The sequence below is a fragment of the Leucoraja erinacea genome, chromosome 19 (genome assembly GCF_028641065.1).
Source record: "Leucoraja erinacea ecotype New England chromosome 19, Leri_hhj_1, whole genome shotgun sequence".
Taxonomy (NCBI): Eukaryota; Metazoa; Chordata; class Chondrichthyes; order Rajiformes; family Rajidae; genus Leucoraja; species Leucoraja erinaceus.
In genome coordinates this window covers 35490245-35509673 of record NC_073395.1, presented here as the reverse complement: position 1 = coordinate 35509673, position 19429 = coordinate 35490245, and the positions used below count along the sequence as shown (strand labels likewise).

The 19429-nt window shown below is 40.6% G+C and overlaps 1 protein-coding gene and 1 long non-coding RNA gene across 3 annotated transcripts in view; one reads left to right on the top strand and one right to left on the bottom strand.

The window, feature by feature from the left end:
- Window positions 1-29: 29 nt before the first annotated feature.
- Window positions 30-4293, bottom strand: LOC129706495 (uncharacterized). Its single transcript, XR_008725068.1, has 2 exons — window positions 3465-4293; window positions 30-1039 (listed from the first exon to the last, which is right to left on the bottom strand). It is a non-coding gene; the product is annotated as an uncharacterized LOC129706495 (long non-coding RNA).
- A 188-nt stretch (window positions 4294-4481) lies between these two features.
- The window catches only part of irak4 (interleukin-1 receptor-associated kinase 4), a 38314-nt gene continuing 23366 nt past the window's right edge, over window positions 4482-19429 (top strand). The window contains exons 1-4 of one of the 2 annotated variants that reach the window (XM_055650834.1): window positions 4482-4630; window positions 7800-7970; window positions 9629-9774; window positions 15065-15280. In XM_055650834.1, the coding sequence (XP_055506809.1) occupies window positions 7810-7970; window positions 9629-9774; window positions 15065-15280 (523 nt within the window). In that variant the 5' untranslated portion in view covers window positions 4482-4630; window positions 7800-7809. The other variant, XM_055650832.1, reaches the window with a different exon arrangement.

Sequence of the window (19429 nt, the reverse complement as noted above, 5' to 3'; positions counted from 1 at the left end):
CTGGGCAAATTTTTTTTTTACCCAGAGTGGTAGGGGCCGGGAACGCATTGCTAGCGGTGGTGGTGGAGGCAGATAGTGGAATTTAAGAGACTTTTCCATGAGCATATGGATATGTGTTGGATATAGTGCCAATAAAACAAGCCTTCTGGTCCAGGATGAAACAGAGCTGCTTATGGTGTTGGAGCTGCACTCATAAAAACAAGTGGAATGCCTTCTTCCATCATATTTCTGGCATGCTATAGTTAAAAGGCTTTGAAGTGTCACACAGAAGGTGAGTCACTTTCTTCAGACCACCTCGTCTCTGTAGTCACATTATTTATGTGGCTGGTCCATAATTTTTCCCCTAAATCAACTTTACTCAGAATAAAAAATTTACTCAGTTGGTAGAGTTGTTGTATCACAGCACCAGAGACCCGAGTGTAACCCTGACCTTAGGGTTAGAGTTTGCACGTTTTTCCTGTGGCCACATGGGTTTCCCCCAGGTGCTCTGTGTTCCTGCCACATCCCAATGATGTGCAGGTTTGTATGTTAACTGGCCTCTATAAAATTGCCCAATGAACTATTTGATCAATGGTCAGTGTGAACTTGGTGAGCCTAAGGTCCAGTTTCTATGTGGTATGTCTAAACTAAACAAAAACTGTGTAAAAACTCTGTGTCTATACATTTAATATTGTCATACCTATCTTTAGTCAAAACACCCTTGCTACTCATGTGGCCTCCCAGGGCGCTGTCCCTGCTCTTGTTTGAGTGGTGTCTCCAACCTACACCACACAAATATGGATGCCACCCTTTACATGGTATTACGGTACTACACAAAGACACACTCGCTCTCTCGGGCACTAGTTAGAAAGTCAAAGGCAAACAGTTGGCTGTTGAAATGCTCCAGTGTATTTGTTGGAATAAAGTTGGACTTCATCATGAATGTGTTTTTATTATTGGGCCGCAAATAAACATCCGGGGACCCTGTGTTTCAATGGCCAGCTTCAATGCGTCCCTCAGCACAAGTTCTCCCTGTGACTGCATGGTTTTCCTCCCACATCTGAAAGACACGTGGGTTTGTAGGTTAGTTGGCTCTGTAATTGTCCCGAGTGTGTGCAAAATGAATGCAAAAGTGGGATAACACAGAAATTTTGTGAACGGGTGATCGATAGTTGGCGTGGACACAGTGGGCCTGTTTTCATGCTGTATCCTTAAAGAGGAATTCCTGCAGCTGGGATGATTGACCTCCAACAATGCCAACCATCGCAGTGTTTTCCCACTGATGCCCATTGACTTTACCAGAGCTTCTTGATGCCACACTCTGGCAAATGATGCCTTGATGTTGATTTTCATGTTACCTCTAAACTACAACTCTTTGGTCTATGTCTGGGCAAAGGCCGTGATGAAGTCTGGTCCTGGTGAAACCCAAATTTGGAAGTAGCAACTAAGTTTTGTTGAGTAAGTAACACTTAATAATGCTGCTGATAATATCTGTACCCTTTTGGTGATGACTTAGAAAACACTTGTTAGGCTGGAATTTGTCAGATTGGATTTATTTTACATTTTATGAGCAGGATTACCCTTGTAATGTTCCACATTGTCGCGTAGATGCTGGTATTGTAACTGCACTTGGATTGCTGGGCCACAGACTCAATGTTCTGAATTGCTTATATTCAATATTACAACTGAGATGTAATCTCCAGACAGATCAGCTGTCATTAACAAGTCTCCACTGGATTTTCTCAGCCATTCTACGTTCCCTGTAGTTTCTACAGCACGTTCAGTAATTTCATATTTTTCTTGATATAACACAAGAGTAAATAGCATTGACTGATCATCCACTCAGCACTTCTGGAAGAACTTCCTTGTGCATGTTATTGCTTGGTATAGTTTGCAGAGGACGTTTGCATCCAATACAGTAAAATGCCAACCATTAAATATGACTACCTTTAAATAATAATTATTACCACATCACTGAAATAAACAAGCCGTGTGTATTGCTACATGAGTATTTATAGATTGTCTTTAATGTTAATTACAAATGTTAATGGTTCAACCAATTTGATTTTGCAATTTAAAAATATTTCCTTAACATTCAGGTCTAATAACCTGAATGATCAGACAATTAATCTACCTTCGATTTTTCCAGCATCTGACGTTCTTTCTTAGACAATTAATCTAGTATGTTCTAGTCACGTTCTTGAAATGAAGTGTGTCTACACATGCTGAAGCTCAAAAGACTACTTTTACATATTTTAAATCTGAAAGAATTTCTTTATACATAGATCTTGAATTACAATATATCGTTTAGCACATTAACTAGGTAAATTTTCTATTTCACAATGCATATGGGAAGTCTGAATTCTCAGTATTGCATTTCATAACTTACAATATTTGATCATTTCCATACTTTGGGGAGGATTTATAGGCCCTTTGTTGTGGGGGATGGATCTAATATGTCCAAGAGTTAAATTCCTGTATCCCTGCAACTAAGCTTTCAAGAAAATAAAGGAAACAGATGGGGGACAAAAAGCCTTCCATTGAGTTGGATTTCCACGATCAAGCAACATAGCTAATATTTTTAGGAGTGAGATCTGGCAACTCTTCTTCATATTTGGAGTGGATTAAGTCTGTAATCAACAAACTGCAAGTGATGGCGGAACCATTGTCAGTTAATAATCCAAAGATTGCTTTATTTTTGTTGACCAAAGATATTATTGGATGTTGGACTTAAGAAGTTTGCTTTTGTTCAATTATTATAATAATGAATCTATTTGCATTTGGTATTCCTAGGAGAGATTGCAATTCTGATACATTATTAACAATAGCAACACTTTCATTTAACTCAGAGGTTGAGCAGGACAGAACTTTGTTCTTGGAGCATAGGGGCATCGGGGGTGTTTGTATAGATGTGTATAATCATGAGGGTAATATGTGGGGTTCGTTCGCTCGTGTGTCAGATGACGTATAGTTCGCTGTTGGCTTCTGTTGCCGTCCAACATGTTGACAGAATTGGTCGCCGGACGTGTCACAGAGTGCATTGTGGCGTGGTTTCGGGGATTGCCACGTGGAGGCTTCTGTCATGATCCCCATAGATGGGGTGAATGCACAGTCTTTTACCCAGAATATGGGAATCACGAACCAGAAGACATAGGTTTAAGGTGAAGGGAGAAAGATTTAAAAAGAACCTGAGAGGCAATTCTTTCCACAGAGAGTGGTGGATATATGGAACAAACTGTCAGAGGCAGTTTAGGCAGGTACTACAACAACATTTAAACTACATTTGGACAGGTACATGTATAAGAAAGGTTTAGAGGGATATGGGTCAAATGCAGGCAGGTGAGACTAGTGTAGATGGGGCACAGTGGTCAGAGTGGGCAAGTTGGGCCGAAGGGTCTGTTTCTACACTGCATGACTCTAAAATAAGATCATGGCAAATCCAAACGTAGTCAACACAACTCTCCCTGACATTGACATAAAATTACCTTAATTTTTTCTCTCTCTACAGATGCTGCCCGACTTCCAAGGCATTTCCAGTGTTTATATTAGTTTGTGCTCCCACCAGAGACCAAAAGATATGGCAGATACTAGAATCCTGAGAAGAAAACAAACTGGAACTCAGCTAGTCAGACAGCATCAAGAGAGGAAAATGGATAAGCGACCTTGAGCCGTTTGAATTGGGCCGCTTCTTCAGACTGCTCATGGAAAATGCTAATTTCCCAATCTGCAGCATTGCTCTGTACTGCATACAAAATAAGTCACACTCTCTCATCATTCATCTCCATTCAGTAAAATCTCCAGACAAATCAGCTGTCATTAACAAGTCTCCGCGGGATTTTCTCAGCCATCCATTGATTTTGTATTATCATAGCTATTCCCTAAATTCACTCCATCCTTCCCTCTGCAACTTAAAACATGTTTGATCTCCAATGTCTCCTTGCCCTGAAGACTGCTCGTCAACTTCCAGATATCTGTTTTATTTCCGATTTCCAGCATCCTAGATTGTTTAGAGATATTGTATAGCAGCAGACCCTTCACAGCGACCACCCGTTCAAGAAGGGTCTCGACCCGAAACGTCACCTATTCCTTCTCCAGAGATGCTGCCTGCCCCGCTGAGTTACTCCAGCATTTTGTGTCTATCACCTGTTCACTGTAGTTCTGTTTATCCCACTTTCGCACCCACTCCCTGCACCAGGAGCAACTGAGAGGCCAACTAACCTACAAGGTCTCGACCCGAAACGTCACCTATTCCTTCTCTCCAGAGATGCTAATTGCGCCACTGAATTACTCCAGCACGTTGTGTTTATCTTTGGTTGAAACCATAAGATCTTTGGTTGAAACCAGCATCTGCAGTTCCTTCCTGCAAAACCTACAAACCCGCACGGCTTGGGGGCGTGGAGGGAGGAAACCGAACCGCCCAGCAGCGCCTCTGCCATCGGCGCTTTTCGACGAGTTTCCTGTTGGTCTGAATGCAAAAAGAACACACACAAAAGGCAGCGTTTTAAAAAATAATAACTGGGAAAGTTTGAAATAGCTTGCATTGCACAATAGCGACGTCGCATGGAAAGCCCCAGGCCCGGGCGGAAGTGAAGGCGGCTGGAGGTGACGCGCATGGAGCGGCCGTTGCGTTGAGCGGGCTCGGCGAGCGCGGGTGAGTGGCGAGCCCAGGGTCACCATAGTAACGGGGGTTGGGGCCTGCGGTGGGGCCCGCCTGTGCTCCTGGCAGTTGGGGCTCTCATGTGCCAAATGGTCGCAGGCATGACTCCTCGCTTTCCCCGCGTCTGCGGTAACTGACTGCAATATCATCGCTGCTCCGTCTCTTCCCCAACCACCCCCATAAAGAGGAAGTATCTAGGAACCTTGCATCGGCGAAATAAATGGTAGGGATGCTGTAAATTAGAAAATTACAAGTAATGCGGATCACTGCTGTCTGCTCTCCGCATGGGGTGTTGTCACATACAAGAGAAATTTGGTGCATCTCATACTTCATGAGATGGACACAACGTGTTGGAGTAACTCAACGGGACAGACAGCATCTCTGGAGAGAAGGAATGGGTGACGTTTGGAGGCGAGACCCTTCTTCAGACCTTCATGAGTACAGCTTAAGCGTAAGCGCAGGTTTTGTGATGGTAGACGAACTAGTTGGACACTAGAAGAAAGAGAGAGAGAGAAAGATGTGCGAAATCTGGAGCAAAACTAAAAAAAAGGCTGCACGCAATGATTATAGACCAGTTTTCATCACTATTGTACAACTGTAACCTATGGAGAGACAAGTCATGAGTGGAAGCATCTCATGAAACAGAAGAAGCGTCCCAACCAGAAACGTCCCATTCCCTCCACAGATGCCGTCTCGCCCAGAGATTCACCAGCGGCACCGGTTTTGCTAATTGATAATCGCATCAAATTGTTGAAAGACGCATCGAAACAGCGTAGTGGCTGGTCCCAGGATATAGTCAAATATATACAGCCTGGATATAAAACATTCGGCTCACCGGATCCACTTCAACCCATCAACTACTCATTTACACGAACCCAAGGAAAACCTCATTTGTTTTTATTCTTCCTGAATTCTCATCGACTACCTCCGGATTCTACCGTCAACATACAGTGCAATTTAAAGTGGCCAATTAACCACACATCTGTAGGATGGGAAGAAACTGGATGAACCAGAAGAAACCCACACAGTTACTGGGAGAAATTGCAAACTCCACACAGAAGGACCCAAGGTCAGGATTGAACCCGATTATCTGGCACTTTGTGGCAGTGGCTGCATAAGCTACACGACTGTGTGGCCCATCACTGCAGGAAATTCTCAGGCAGTGTGCTAGGCCTAACAATCTGCAACACCTACCTTCCATTATTATAAGTTTAAAGGGGTGTTTGCTAACGATTGTAAAATAGTTAATTCACTTCAATAGCTAATTCTCAAAAAATGAAGGAGCCCATACCAGCAGCTCAGCACCATCCAGGACAAAGCAACTCTCTTGTTTGGCATCCTATTATCAACCTTAATCAATTTATTCACGCCACATTTTTTGTATACGAACTACAAAAAGGACTGCAGTTACTCACCTAGACTTGGGCCTTTAACGTTATATCTGGCACTGAATGCTATAACCTTTATCCTTTATTTGTGCACTGTAAACAGCTCAATTAGTATAGTCATGTATAGTCTTTTCACGCAACCAAACGTTTTTCACTGTACCTCAGTGCATGTGACAATAATAAACTAAACTAAATTAAACCTCCCAAACCCACTACTTCACTAAGCAGAGGCAGCACATACATGGAAACACCATCACCTGCAGGATTCCCTCCAAAGTGCACATAACCCTAAATTGGCAGTACATTGTCAGGCCTTTGTTGTCGTCAAGTCTAAATCCTGGAACTCACTCCAAAAATGTAGTGGAAAAAAAAACCTGGACCCACTGCAGGTTGCTTACCACCGCAATAGATCAACAGACGGTGAGATTTCTCTGGCTGTCTATTCTGCACTGGACCACTTGAACAGTAAAAACACAAATATTAGCCTGTGCTTCATAGACTACAGCTTGGCGTTCAACACCATCATCCCCTCCAATCTGTTTCCACGGAACTGGATCTCTGCACATCCATTTGTAACTGAATTCTCGACTTCCTCATCAACAGACCACAATCAGTACAAATTGCCCAAAACATTATTTCTCAATAACCACCAATGCGGGGCCACCTCAAGGATGTGTATTCAGTCGCCTGCTCTACTTACTCAATACCCATGACTGTGTAGCCACACACAGTTCCAATTCCATCTTTAAATTCTCCAATGAACCACTGTTGTTGAACAAATCGCAGGTGTCGGAGTATTGGAGGAAGATTGATCGCCTGATTGAATGATGTCAGAGTGACCACCTTGCTCTCAACGTTAGTAAAACCAAAGAACTAATTGTTTACTGTAGAAGAGGAAAAGTGAGGATTCACGAACCTGTCTTTATCGACGGGTCGGTGGAAGAGTGAGCCAACAACCTCAAGTTCCTGGGATCCAAACTTCAGATTGAAGAAGGGTCTGAACCCAAAAAGTCACCCATTCTCCAGAGATGCTGTCTTACCTGCTGAGTTACTCCAGCACTTTGTGTCTATCTTTGGTATTAACCAGCAAACTGGGGATCTGTTCTGGACGTAGCACATTGATGCAATCATAAAGAGCCCATCAATGCCTCGACTTCCTTAAAGATCAAGGAGATTTAGTATCAACAAATACTCTCTTGAACATCTGCAGATGTACGGTAGAGAGCATATTGACTGGTTGCTTCATGGTCTGGTTCAGCAACTTAAATGCCCAGGAACAAAAGAGAGGACACTGCCCGATCCATCGTGGGTACTGACTTCCCCACCATTGAAGGGATCTGTATGAGGTACAAGCTCATCAAGGACCCACACCACCCTGGCCACACTCTCATTTCACTCCTGACATAGGGAAGAAGGTATAAGAGTCTGAAAACCGTAACTTGCAGGCTCAGGAACAACTTCTTCCTAACAACTATCAGGCTACTGAACACTACAAATACCAACTAAACTCCAAACTATGAACTGCCTTGGTTGCACTAGGGACTTGGGTTTTTGTTTTTTGCACTATTATTTTTTTTAATTATTGTGTGGTCTCAACTGACATGCAGCATCTTGCTATCTTGGAATTAGAATTGTTTTCTTTGCAAACAATTGAAGTACCATCCAAAATAACATATATATACTCCACCCTACCTTTGACCTAATCCTGGTACTATTTGTATGTGCATTATTTTCCCTCAGTGAATTTAAATCATACAATAATTATTTTCTAACAGATGAAGGAAGATGAGTACATCAATAGACCCAAACTCCTACATCCGCTTCTTGAACCACAAGTTTATTCATGAACTTGCGGATATGTTGGATCCACAAGATGGGTGGAAGAAGTTGGCAGTAAACATTAAAAAAACTACTGGAGAGCCAAGATACAGCCAGTTACATATAAGGTAGTCAAAACTACTCTCAGCACTTAGCTATTTAATTGCTTAGTAATTTGCATCAGTGTAAGAACTGTGTAAGAATCCAGCTAAGAAATTAGCATTTCATTCAAAGAATGATAGAAATTTACAGCTAAGAATGAAGTTGTTTAGACAGTTCAGTTCATGCTAGTTGTTAAAGAGGTATATTAGCTAATTTCAATTCTCGGCTCTCAGAAGCAAAAGTAAGCAAGCACTGGCAGTTGCTCCCATAACTATTGGTTGATGCATCAGATAATCTAACCTTTTACAAATATTTTTTTTAGTTGCATTAAAGGTTTGTAACATTTCTACTCATGTGACCGGTCCACAGATACTGTCCTGCAGTCCGTGGAAATATTCCTCTATAAACTATAAGCTCTATTTTTGTAAGTCTAAATGTGAACATTTATCAGGCAAAGTTCCTCCCGCTGTTCCACCTTCCTTTTCCTCTGTTCCACCTTCCTTTGCACCAAATCCCTCAAATTAAATAGAATATTTCACAGCCAGTTACTTCTGCTTTTATCTTAACCCATATTAAAGACTTTGAAACTAACTACACCAGTTATAGATGCTACAAGATACATTATACTTTTAAATAAATAAAAAGCTTGTATTTTGTTATTGCAAGTTTGCCTTCTGAGAAAATAATTTGTGACATTATTAATTATTATTCCAGTTTCTATTATAGCAGTATTCAAGTAATTAAAAATTATGTCGGTCCAGTTGAACCTATTTTGAGATATACATTATGTCATTATCCGTGGACTTGTTATCCATGGATCTGCATGCTGTATTACTAAGAACATTGGATAATATTACACATTTCTTCTCAGCCATGATCATATTGAATGGCGGTGCAGGCTCGAAGGGCCGAATGGCCTACTCCTGCACCTAATTTCTATGTTTCTTGAGAATCCTAGTTTTGGGTGAATCCTGATTACTGTGAGAAGGATTGCATTTGATATCTTGTTGTGATATATGTGTGTGGCCGGAAACAGAGTCAGAGTTGGGAATACCTGGGATCTGAAGTTTGGGCCGGGTGTGTGGCTGGTGCTGGGGACTGATGCTTGGGTCACTTGTACATTTGAAGCCTGGGCCCAAAGTGTGGGTTGGATTTGTAGCGGGAGTCAGGGTCAAGGTTGGAGTTGGGAACTCTGAGGCTCAGTAATCAGGGGATTTACATCGGGACTATAGTCTGAAGTGTTTACGTGGTGCAGCTTGTTTTGGGAAGCTGAAACATACCAACTGAAACTTACATATGAATTGCTATATTTATGGAGGGGTGATCGCTGTTTGTCATTACAGACATAATGTCAATGACTTTGTAATATCTACAGGTTTTTTTGTCATGCGCCTAACTCGTGAATAAAAAGGACGGTGTACAAAGTGAATGTTCAATTATGTTTTCTTCTGGATTGTTCTAATTTCAAAAATACGACAGATCTTGGACCTGTACTCCCACGTGGATATTAGCATAATTCAAATTATTTCATTTTATCACCTAAAGCATTTGCATTATCACAAATATTGTATAATTTTTATCAAGGTGCATTATCAGAATCATAGAATTCAGTTAAGGCTTTTGTTGTTGTTGAGATAAAAATTGCATAAATTGAACAAACTAATTTTGTGTAACTTGTCTGAAGGAGATTCGAAGGCGTGGTTCATATGGGAAAGAGTCCCACGGCAGAACTTTTGTTTGACTGGGGAACAACCAATGCTACAGTCCAGGAGCTTGTAGAGATCCTGATTAAAAATCATTTCCTAGCTGCAGCTAGCTTGTTGCTTCCAGGTAATTGAATTTATTATTCTGTACAGTGGATTAATGCTAATTGTTTTTATGTATCATTGTTATGGAGCATTCATGGGTCCTGAGACCCAGAACCATATGCATCGCAGTCTCTGATTCTTCTGAGTTATATTTATCCCAATTGTCTTTTTACTGTCTTAAAAATATCAAAGCAAAGAATGATAATCAGCTACATTTTTTTGTTCTTTTTGATTAAACCTGAGAATCTCCATGGATAGTTTATGGTCAATTAAGAGAAAAATATTATCAAGATTAAATATATTAAATTTGTAGCTCACGTGGAATGTCAATATATATCTGTGCTGAAATTTTATATGTTTACATTTTGATAGGAACAAATTTAATTGCTGGTAAAAAATGTTGAACAATATGTTTTTATTGGCGGATGGAATTTAATCCCAACAAGTGCAAGGTGATGCATTTTGTGAAGTTAAATAGGGTTAGGACGTACAGTACAAAGGTAACAAATGCTTACCTTCATAGGTCAGGGCACAGAATGGAAGAGATAGAATGTTATGTGGCAATGTGATTGCAATGAGAGGATGTAAGGAAGATTCGCCAAGCTGTTGTCTGGAATGGAGGACTTCAATTATTTAATAGAGTGGTCATGTCATAAGTGATAGGAGCAGAATTAGGCCATTCAGCAGATCAGCCATTCAATCGTGGCTGATCTATCTCTCTCTCTCTCTCCTAACCCCATTATCTTGCCTTCTTCCCATAACCATTGACTCCCGTCCTAATCATGAATCTATCTATCTCTGAGATCTATCTATCTCTGCCGTAAAAATGAAAAGATTGAATAGGTTGGGCTTGTTTACAATGGAATGAAGATGGCTGAGTGATGACTTGATGGATAATTGTACGATGATAAAAAGCATGGAATGTAAGAGACGTGAGGATTTAGGTTTAGGGTGAGAGGAAGATGGTTTAAAATCAACCTGACGGGTAGGACTATTACACAGAGAGTGGTGCATCTAGAATGCATTGTCAGAAGCGGTTGTGGAATTAGATACAATTACAATAGAATCAGAAAGAGACTGCACGGAAAGAGGCATTTATGGACCACCTCATCCATACCAACCTTGATGCTTATCTATGCAAATCCCATTTGCCCAAATTACGACCATATGCCTTGACTCCTTTCCTATGACTATCTCCTCTGACAGCTTGTTCCAACTCTTCACCATCCTCTGTGTGAAAAATGGACCCCATAGATCTCCTTTAAGTTTCTCTTATGTCCTCTAGTTTTAGACTAATAGAGTCAGAGTGAAAATAGTTCTTCCAACTTGCCTACACTGACCAATACGCCCCATCTACACCAGCCCCACCTGCCACAACTAGCACCTCCGACTGCTTGTTCCATACACCCACCACCCTTTGTGTAAAAAAAATGAACCCATTAAGTTCTTACTAAATCTTTCCCCCCTCACCTTAAACCTGTGTCCTCTGGTTCTCGATTCCCTTACTCTGGGCATTTGCCTGATCTATTCCTCTCATGATTTTATTCACCTCTGTGAGATCACTCCTCGTCCTCCTGCGCCCCAAGGAATAAAGTTCAAACCTGCTTCACCTCTCCCATAGCTCAGGCCCTCAAGTCCTAGCAAAATCTTCATGAATCTTCTCAGCTTGACAACATATTTACTATGTGTAGGAAGGAAAAATGCAGATGTTGGTTTACACTGAAGATAGACACAAAATGTTGAAATAACTTAGCAACAGGCATCCATCTCTGAATGGAATGAATGGGTAACGTTTTGGGTTGAGACCCTTCTTCAGACTAAGTCAGGGGAGAGGGAGACACAGAGATATGGAAGGGTAAGGTGTGAAAACGAGGTATCAAATGTGATGAAGCTCAAGGAAAATGTAGAATGGATCATTGTTAGCTAAAGGAAGGTGACAACGAAGCATGCAAAGATAAAATTTAATCAGGAGGACAGTCCGACTGGTCGGAGAACTAGGATGGGGGAGGGATGGAGAGAGAGGGAAAGCAAGGGTTACTTGAAGTTAGAGAAGTCAGTATTCAGAGCACTGGGTTGTAAACTGCCCAAGCAAAATATGAGTCCGCCTAAACTTACATGATCTCCCAGTTGCTAAACACTTTAACTCCCTCTCCCATTCCCATACTGACCTTTATATCCTGGGCCTCCCCCACTGTCAGAGCCCCAATGAAAATTTGAGAAATATTGCAGAGAAACCAAGGCAATTATGAAGGCAAATCATATGTTGATCTTGATGGCAAGAGGATTTGTGTGTAAGAGGAAAGGCCTTTTACTATAAATAGTAAGGAAATCTATTATGTAAAAGAATATGTGTGTTATGATTGTGTTTATAATTTGTTTGGTTGTTTTGTTGTTTGTCTTTTGCACAAAAGTCCGCGAGCATTGCCACTTTCATTTCACTGCACATCTCGTATGTGTATGTGACAAATAAACTTGAATTGACTTGACTTGACGGTGTCACAGTAATTGGAATATTGTGAAAGATCTCGTCTCCCTATCTATGAAAGGATTTACTTGCCATTGAGGAAGTAAAACAGAGGTTTGCCACATTGATACCTAGGACGAGGACATTGTTTTAAGGGAAGAGATTAAGCTTCCTTGAGTTTAGGACAATGAGTAGTGGCCTGATTGAGGGAATGCAGCAAGGGTTCAACAGGTTACTTCAAGACATATGAGAAGAGACTGCAGACTGGGCACTTCTTAGAGTCTGGCGAAATGAGAAGTGATTTTATTGAAATGTACTAAGTTACTGATAGCTTGACAGGGTGGATGCAGTGGTGATGTTTTACCTGGTTGTGGTGTCGAGATTCAGGGATTATAGCCTCAAGTGAGGGGTTGGCCATTTGAAGAAATATCTTTATCCGTTGGATGTAACATTTTTGGATAACATTTGTAACTGAATAGACTGAGTAAATACAGATATTATTTCCATTGACTGAGATGTCTAGAATCGGGCTTCACAATTTCAAAATAACGGGTTGGTCATTTGAAGACAGATGAGAAATGTCTTCACCTAGTGGAAAATAATTCTTTCTAATTCTCCACAAAAAAAAATGATGGGGTGACATAAACAAAACAATAGTCGCAGGAGTTGGCCATTTGGCCCTTCGTGCCAGCACCGCCATTCAATGTGATCATGGCTGATCATCCACAATCAGGACCCCGTTCCTGCCTTCTCCCCATATCCCTTGACTCCGCTATCTTTAAGAACTCTATCTAACTCTCTCTTGAAAACATCCAGAGAACCGGCCTCCACTGCCCTCTGAGGCAGAGAATTCCACAGACTCACAACTCTCTACGGAAAAAGTATTTCCTTATCTCCGTTCTAAATGGCTTACTCCTTATTCTTAAACTGTGGCCCCTGGTTCTGGACTCCCCAACATCGGGAACATTCAGCATAGAAAGCAGTTGGACCTCAGTTTAACTTCTTATCCAAATTATAGCACCTCTAGTGTTTGTTAAAAACATGTGTACGCCAGTCTCTAAAGTAGATTGAAGGATAAATTGTGATACAGGGAATGTCCTGTGAGTTCAAAGGGATGTTGGTGGTGACATGTGAGGCGAGATTAAGAAGACTGGGCCAATTCTCACCGGAGTCTCGTGGAATGCAAGATGATCTTATTGAAATGTACTAACGTTTGATAGCACGACAGGATGGAAGCAGTGGTGATGTTTGCCCTGGCAGTGGTGTCTAGATCCAAAGATGGCAATCTCAAATAAATGTTTGGCCATTTTGGACAGAGACAAGAAGAAATGGCTTCATCCAGCAAATGTTAAATCTTTGGGTTTCTGTACCGAAGAGATCTATTGATGCTTAATCACTAAGTATATTTGGGACCAAGGTCAATGGAATATTAAGTACTAAGGAAATCAAGGGATGTAGGGTTAGTGCAGGTAAATACGATTGAGATAAAAGATCAGCAATGATGTTATAGATTGGCAGATAACCATGTGGGATCCATTGGCCAAATGCTGCGTCTTATTCTTATTTTAGTAAATCTGAATGGCATAAAGTCATAGATTAGATATGTAATATTGGCTGTGTTACTCATTGCTGAATTAAGTTATTTATGCATCTGATAATTTAATCTTGATCTCAATTCAAGAGTTTTTCAAAATAGTTACATGTAGCTGCTAAATTGTAGTGGGTATCTGTTTGCAGAAGGGACAAATAATGAGCCATGTTTGATCCATTCCAATGCTTATTTAGCAAATATGTATAAATATATATAAATGATTTACCATACCAATTATTTAATTTTCCTCAACTTATGGAACTGCTGTAAACAAAATATTTTAAATATTTTTTTGAAAAGTTTTATTTGTATTTCAAATGCTGAAGTAGAATATTTAACTTTGTAATTGTATAATCGGTTTAATATGACCAATCAAAGTTTTTAGTTACAGGATACATAAAATAATTCTGTATACAACTATTTTTGTGATTTTTAAAAATTGTGTCTTTTTGTGAGCCTATGTGATTCATGAAGATACTGGAAACAGACATCTGTACTATAATGATCTATAATGTAAATGTTCATAAATGTTTTTTTTACCCATAATAGTATAGGATAATGTAATGCCATTTTTTTCTGACAAATTAACATACATTATTGAAAACAAACATGACCAGAAACACAATTAAGTTATTAACAATTGCTCTGACTAATAATTGTTGATCAGGATTGGAGAAATATCAAGTGCTTTAATGAAATGGAAACTGAGTGCTGGATATAGAATCCCAGGAAGCATTTTTGCAGACAGGAAGAGTTGGTAAAAGTTGGAGATTAAATAAATATTAAGAAATGAATGTAAGAAAGAACAAGCGACGTCCATAAAAGTGAAGAGTTTAAATGATAAAGGAGATGATGCAGGACAAGAGGATTTAATATTGTGGATAATGAAAGATGGTCAGAGGAGCTGAGAGCAGGAATAACAGAATAATTTCCTGAGTAATTCTGTTTTTCCTGTTTTTTTAACATTTCAGATGAATATGTTTTTCTGGAAATTGTAACATCTCTTTTTGTAGTCTTTGTTCTGGAGGTAGCAGTATCAAACCTAATTTTGAACATTTAATTTCCCAATGTTTAGTTATGTCAATTATGTGTTTCCATCACCTAATACATTTTATTGAGAACAAAAAGTAATTATTTGCTCTTGATTTACATGGTGGCTGAATCTAAATATATATAATATAATAGCAAATTATAGCATGCCCTAATGGTCATATTCCATGTTTTGTGTTAACTATAATCTATGATTTAATTTAACAGGAGAAGTATCAAAGACAAACCCAACTTGTTCACGAACTGCAATAGCCGATACCACTGTGTCTTGTAAGTCTTCCGATACTTCCACATGTAGGTCAATGATACAGGTTTCTGAGCGTGAATCCAGTATCCTTGGCAGAAAATGCAAGACCCAGGAGACTGCCTTATTGACAGACTGTTCAAATGAGGAAAGCATTGTGTCTGATTCTACGGAAACTAGTAAGTAAGATAGGCAGTTTTGAGTCAAATGTTTGTGATGATATTTACATCAAAATATAACAAATAATTACAAAGTCAAAGTTAAAGTCGTGCCAAAGTGTTTAAAAAATATATAATAGGGTATGGAATCTTAAAAGTTGCAAGATTAATAATTTAGGACGATAGTTGTACAATAGTATTATGCTTAATTTTCATCAAATTACATTCTGGTGAAATTTGTGTTCAGTTCACACCCATCAATTAGGTATATTGCAAAACTTACCTTCAGCGGCGCTGCAGTTCTGCCGCTGCCCGTGTGCACGACTTTGGCGCCTTTGAGAGAGGGGCGGGTTTAAAACGCCGTTTTCACTAGGCTGTTGAAATCGATGTTGTTCAGCCTACTTAGTTGCTGACGATAAATCGCTGCGAAATTCGTTCGCTGCAGCTATTTTTAAACTAAATTGGGTTATTTAATTGTTATAGTAGATTAAAAATCATCCTCTAAAGCCGCGAACAATGGAACGGATCTTATGTAGGGGACAAGGCAAGGTAGGTTGTTTATTTTTACATTAAAAAGGGCTTCTTAGGATCCCTTTATTCAAAATTTTGTTGCAAACACGTGACTTGGGGGCCCATTCAATCCCGCAGTATCTTTCATGCCGCATATGGGCTTCAAATCCACCGCAATGGCAACGTTCCAAATCATCACGTTCGAGAAAAACCCACTCGCAAGCTGATTTAAATGGCCATTAATTTACAGCAATTGAACACTAAATCCCTTCCATTTGGCCTATAAATTAATGTCAATGAGATTTAAAAATCATGTTTTATTGTGAATTCTTGTCTGAATGTTCTTTGGATACTTAGGCTATTTAAAAATGTTAATCTTTTCTTAAGAAATGGATAGATGTTTAGATCTAGTAATTGAATTATATGCTTTAATTTCAGGTTATCCAAGTAAGATTGTTTAATATTTGTTTCAGAATGCTTCTATCTATAATAACTGAAAATGTCTTTCAGTTCTCTTAATTTTTAATAAAGTTATGGCCATTTCACTGTCCTTGATCACAACTTTTGTGTTAAGTCAATGGAAAATCAATAGGGAACAAGATGCTAATTTCCGAGTATAAAATGGCCATAACCTTTTTAATACTGAAGATATGAAAGTGAATTAGGTGTCAAATTAAACTTCTTTTTATGCTTTATCTGATGGGATAAATTGCAGACTTGATTTTTAAAATCTAAAAATTGTGTAACATTGCTGCATCAATGCTATTTGGGAACATTGCCAATCTCTAAAAATACAAAAAGACAGCAAAGTCTTCCCAAGGTGTGTAGAGGAATCTGCATGGGTGCTTTCTTGTGCAAAGGACTTTAATGACAGAAGACATAAGACAGATGTTGGAATCTTGTGTGAAAAAAACAAAAGCAAACTGAAGGTAGAACTTGTTGGTCAGGCAGCTTCTGTGAAGGGAAATGGACAGACAATGTTTATTTTTTCCACACGGAGCAAACACAAACCTGCACTGCTCCCAAAATCAAATTAAGAGTTATGGGGCTGTCCCACTGTGGCGACCTAATAGTTTAGAAGAGTTTAGGAGAGTTTGAAAAAATGTCATGTTGAAGACCTCCTTCGACTATGCAGAAGACCTCCTTCGACTATGTTGAAGACTAGCTTCGACTAGCTTTGGGAAAATTGGACACTGAATAGTGGAGAGTGACGACGACCTCCTTCAATCTCCTTCGACCTCCCTTCGACTATGTTGGAGACTATCTACGACTTCCTTCAACTACCTTTGATTACCTTCGACTACCCTCGATTACCTGCGAATAAAATGCCGACCTATTACGAACTACTTCAACTAAACCTACGAGTAGCAAGAGTATCGATTTTTTCCATGGCAACCTTTTTTTTACTCGCTGGTATTTTTCAATATGTTGAAAAATACGCCGCAACCCGGCTGAGGCCTTGACTTTGCGGGGACTACTCTCGAGCATGAAGGAGAGTTACAAAGACCTCCTAGGAACTCGTGTCGACCATGCTGCGAGTATGAGTCGAGGGCAAATTCGCCAGAGCTTGCGGATTTGGTCGCTGCAGTGGGACAGCCCCTTTACAGTCACAGGCAGAAATCTGCCTCGTGGTCCATGCAGGCTATCTACTAACATATCCTGCGCACAACACTTTACAACTTACTGCTACAGTATAGGTCAAAAAAAACTACTGGCAAAATGAGAAAGCTTCAATTTTTGATAAAAAAGCAACTCGAAAAGGCATTTGGCTGGCTTGCAGGCATCCCAAAGGTACAACTATTCATAAAGACCACATGCCCTTATAGACTCGATTCTGTTAATCTTATCATTTGGAAGAAAAAGCAGACTGCTGGAGGAAATCAACTGGTCAGGCAGCATCTGTGGAGACAGGTGGACATTTGACGTTTTTCAAGACGAGTAAAGGATAGATAATTGGGAGAAAGAGGTGAGGGGAAAGGATGGGCACAAGCGGTAGGTAGATCCTGGTAAGGAGGAGTTGATTAGCAGTTCAAACAGGGGGGACAGAAGGGTAGAGATACACTGACAGAGGGGTTCAGGCACAGTCAACTGGCTGGGGGTGAAGACAAAGGGTGGGAGATGGTGAAATATAGAGCCAGAGTGAAGAAAGAGGTAGGTGGTTGGAATAGGGGACCAAGAGTGCTTATTGGTGGGTGGAGAAGAACTGGATGGCTGGGGGGGGGGGGGGGGGGGGGGGGGGGGGGGGGGGGTAGTGGAAAGAAATGTGTGTATGAGATAACCTAGGTAGATCAAATGGAGAGAGAATAGTGTGAGTACAGTTTCCTTGAAACTGGAGAATGCAATGTTCATGCTGTTGGGTTGTAGATTAGCCAAGCAGAATATGAGGTGCTAGTCTTCCAATATGCCTGCGATCTCACTGGCAATGGAGGAGGTCGAGGACACGGGTCGGCATAGCAGAGGAAAGGGGAATTGAAGTAGCCTGCAGCTGGTAGCTCCAGCTGGTCTTGACAGACAGAGCACAAGTGTTCGATGATGCAGTCGTCTAGTCTATGCTTGGGCTTGCTTATCCTCAACCTTTTTCCTCATCTCTTTGTACTAATTATCTCCTCTGTAGTCCAGTCATGGGGAAAGATCCCAACCCGAAATGTTGTCCGTTCATTTTTCTCTGCAGAAGCTGCCTGACCTGGGTTCCTCCAGCCTTTTGTTTTCGCTGATTGAATTGGAATTTTGTCATTAAAGAATCAAGAATAATTGAATGGAATTGAATAAATTTTATTAGCCAAGTATGTATACATACAAGGAATTTGCCATGGTGCTTTGCTCACAAGGATAACAGCACAATATACAGTAAACATAAAGCATTATAATTTAAACATATGAAGAATAAAATAAAATACCAGAGTAAAAGGAGGCTACAGACTTTTGGCTGTTGAGTAGACTACTCTGTGGGAAAAAAAGCTGTTTTTATGTCTGGCTGTGGTGGAATTGACAGTCGCCTCCCAGAGGGGAGTACTTCAAAGAGTTTGTGGCCAGGGTGAGAGGGGTCACAGATGATCTTATCCACTCGCTTCCTGGCCCTTGCAGTGTACAGTTCGTCAATAGGGGGGAAGGCTGTAGCCTCCAGATGTCATGCTTGGTGGCTGAGCCAAACCAGACCATGATGGAGAAGGTGAGGACAGACTCTATGATGGCTGTATAAAACTGGACCATCATTGCCTATGGCAGATTGTATTTTGGGGTAGGGGAGGGGGAGCTCACCTAAAGTCTACAATCAATTCCACTGTCTTAAGAGCATTGAGCTCCAGGTTGTTGCGATGGCACCAGGACACCAGCTGTGTCACTTCCTGTCTGTATGCAGATTCCTCCCCATCCTGGATCAGTCCAATCGGTTGCGTCGTCTACAAACTTGAGAAGCTTGACAGAGGAGTCTGTGGAGGTGCAGTTGTTGGTGTAGAGCGAATAAAGGAGAGGGGAAAGTACACAGCCTTGCGGTGCTCCTATGCTGAGGGTCAGCAGGTCCGAGATGTACTTTCCCAGCCTCACATGTGGCTTCCTGTCTGTCAGGAAGTTGGTGATACACTGACAGAGGGGTTCAGGCACAGTTAACTGGGAGAGTTTGGAGTGTAGTAGCTTTGGCACAATGGTGTTGAATGCACAAAC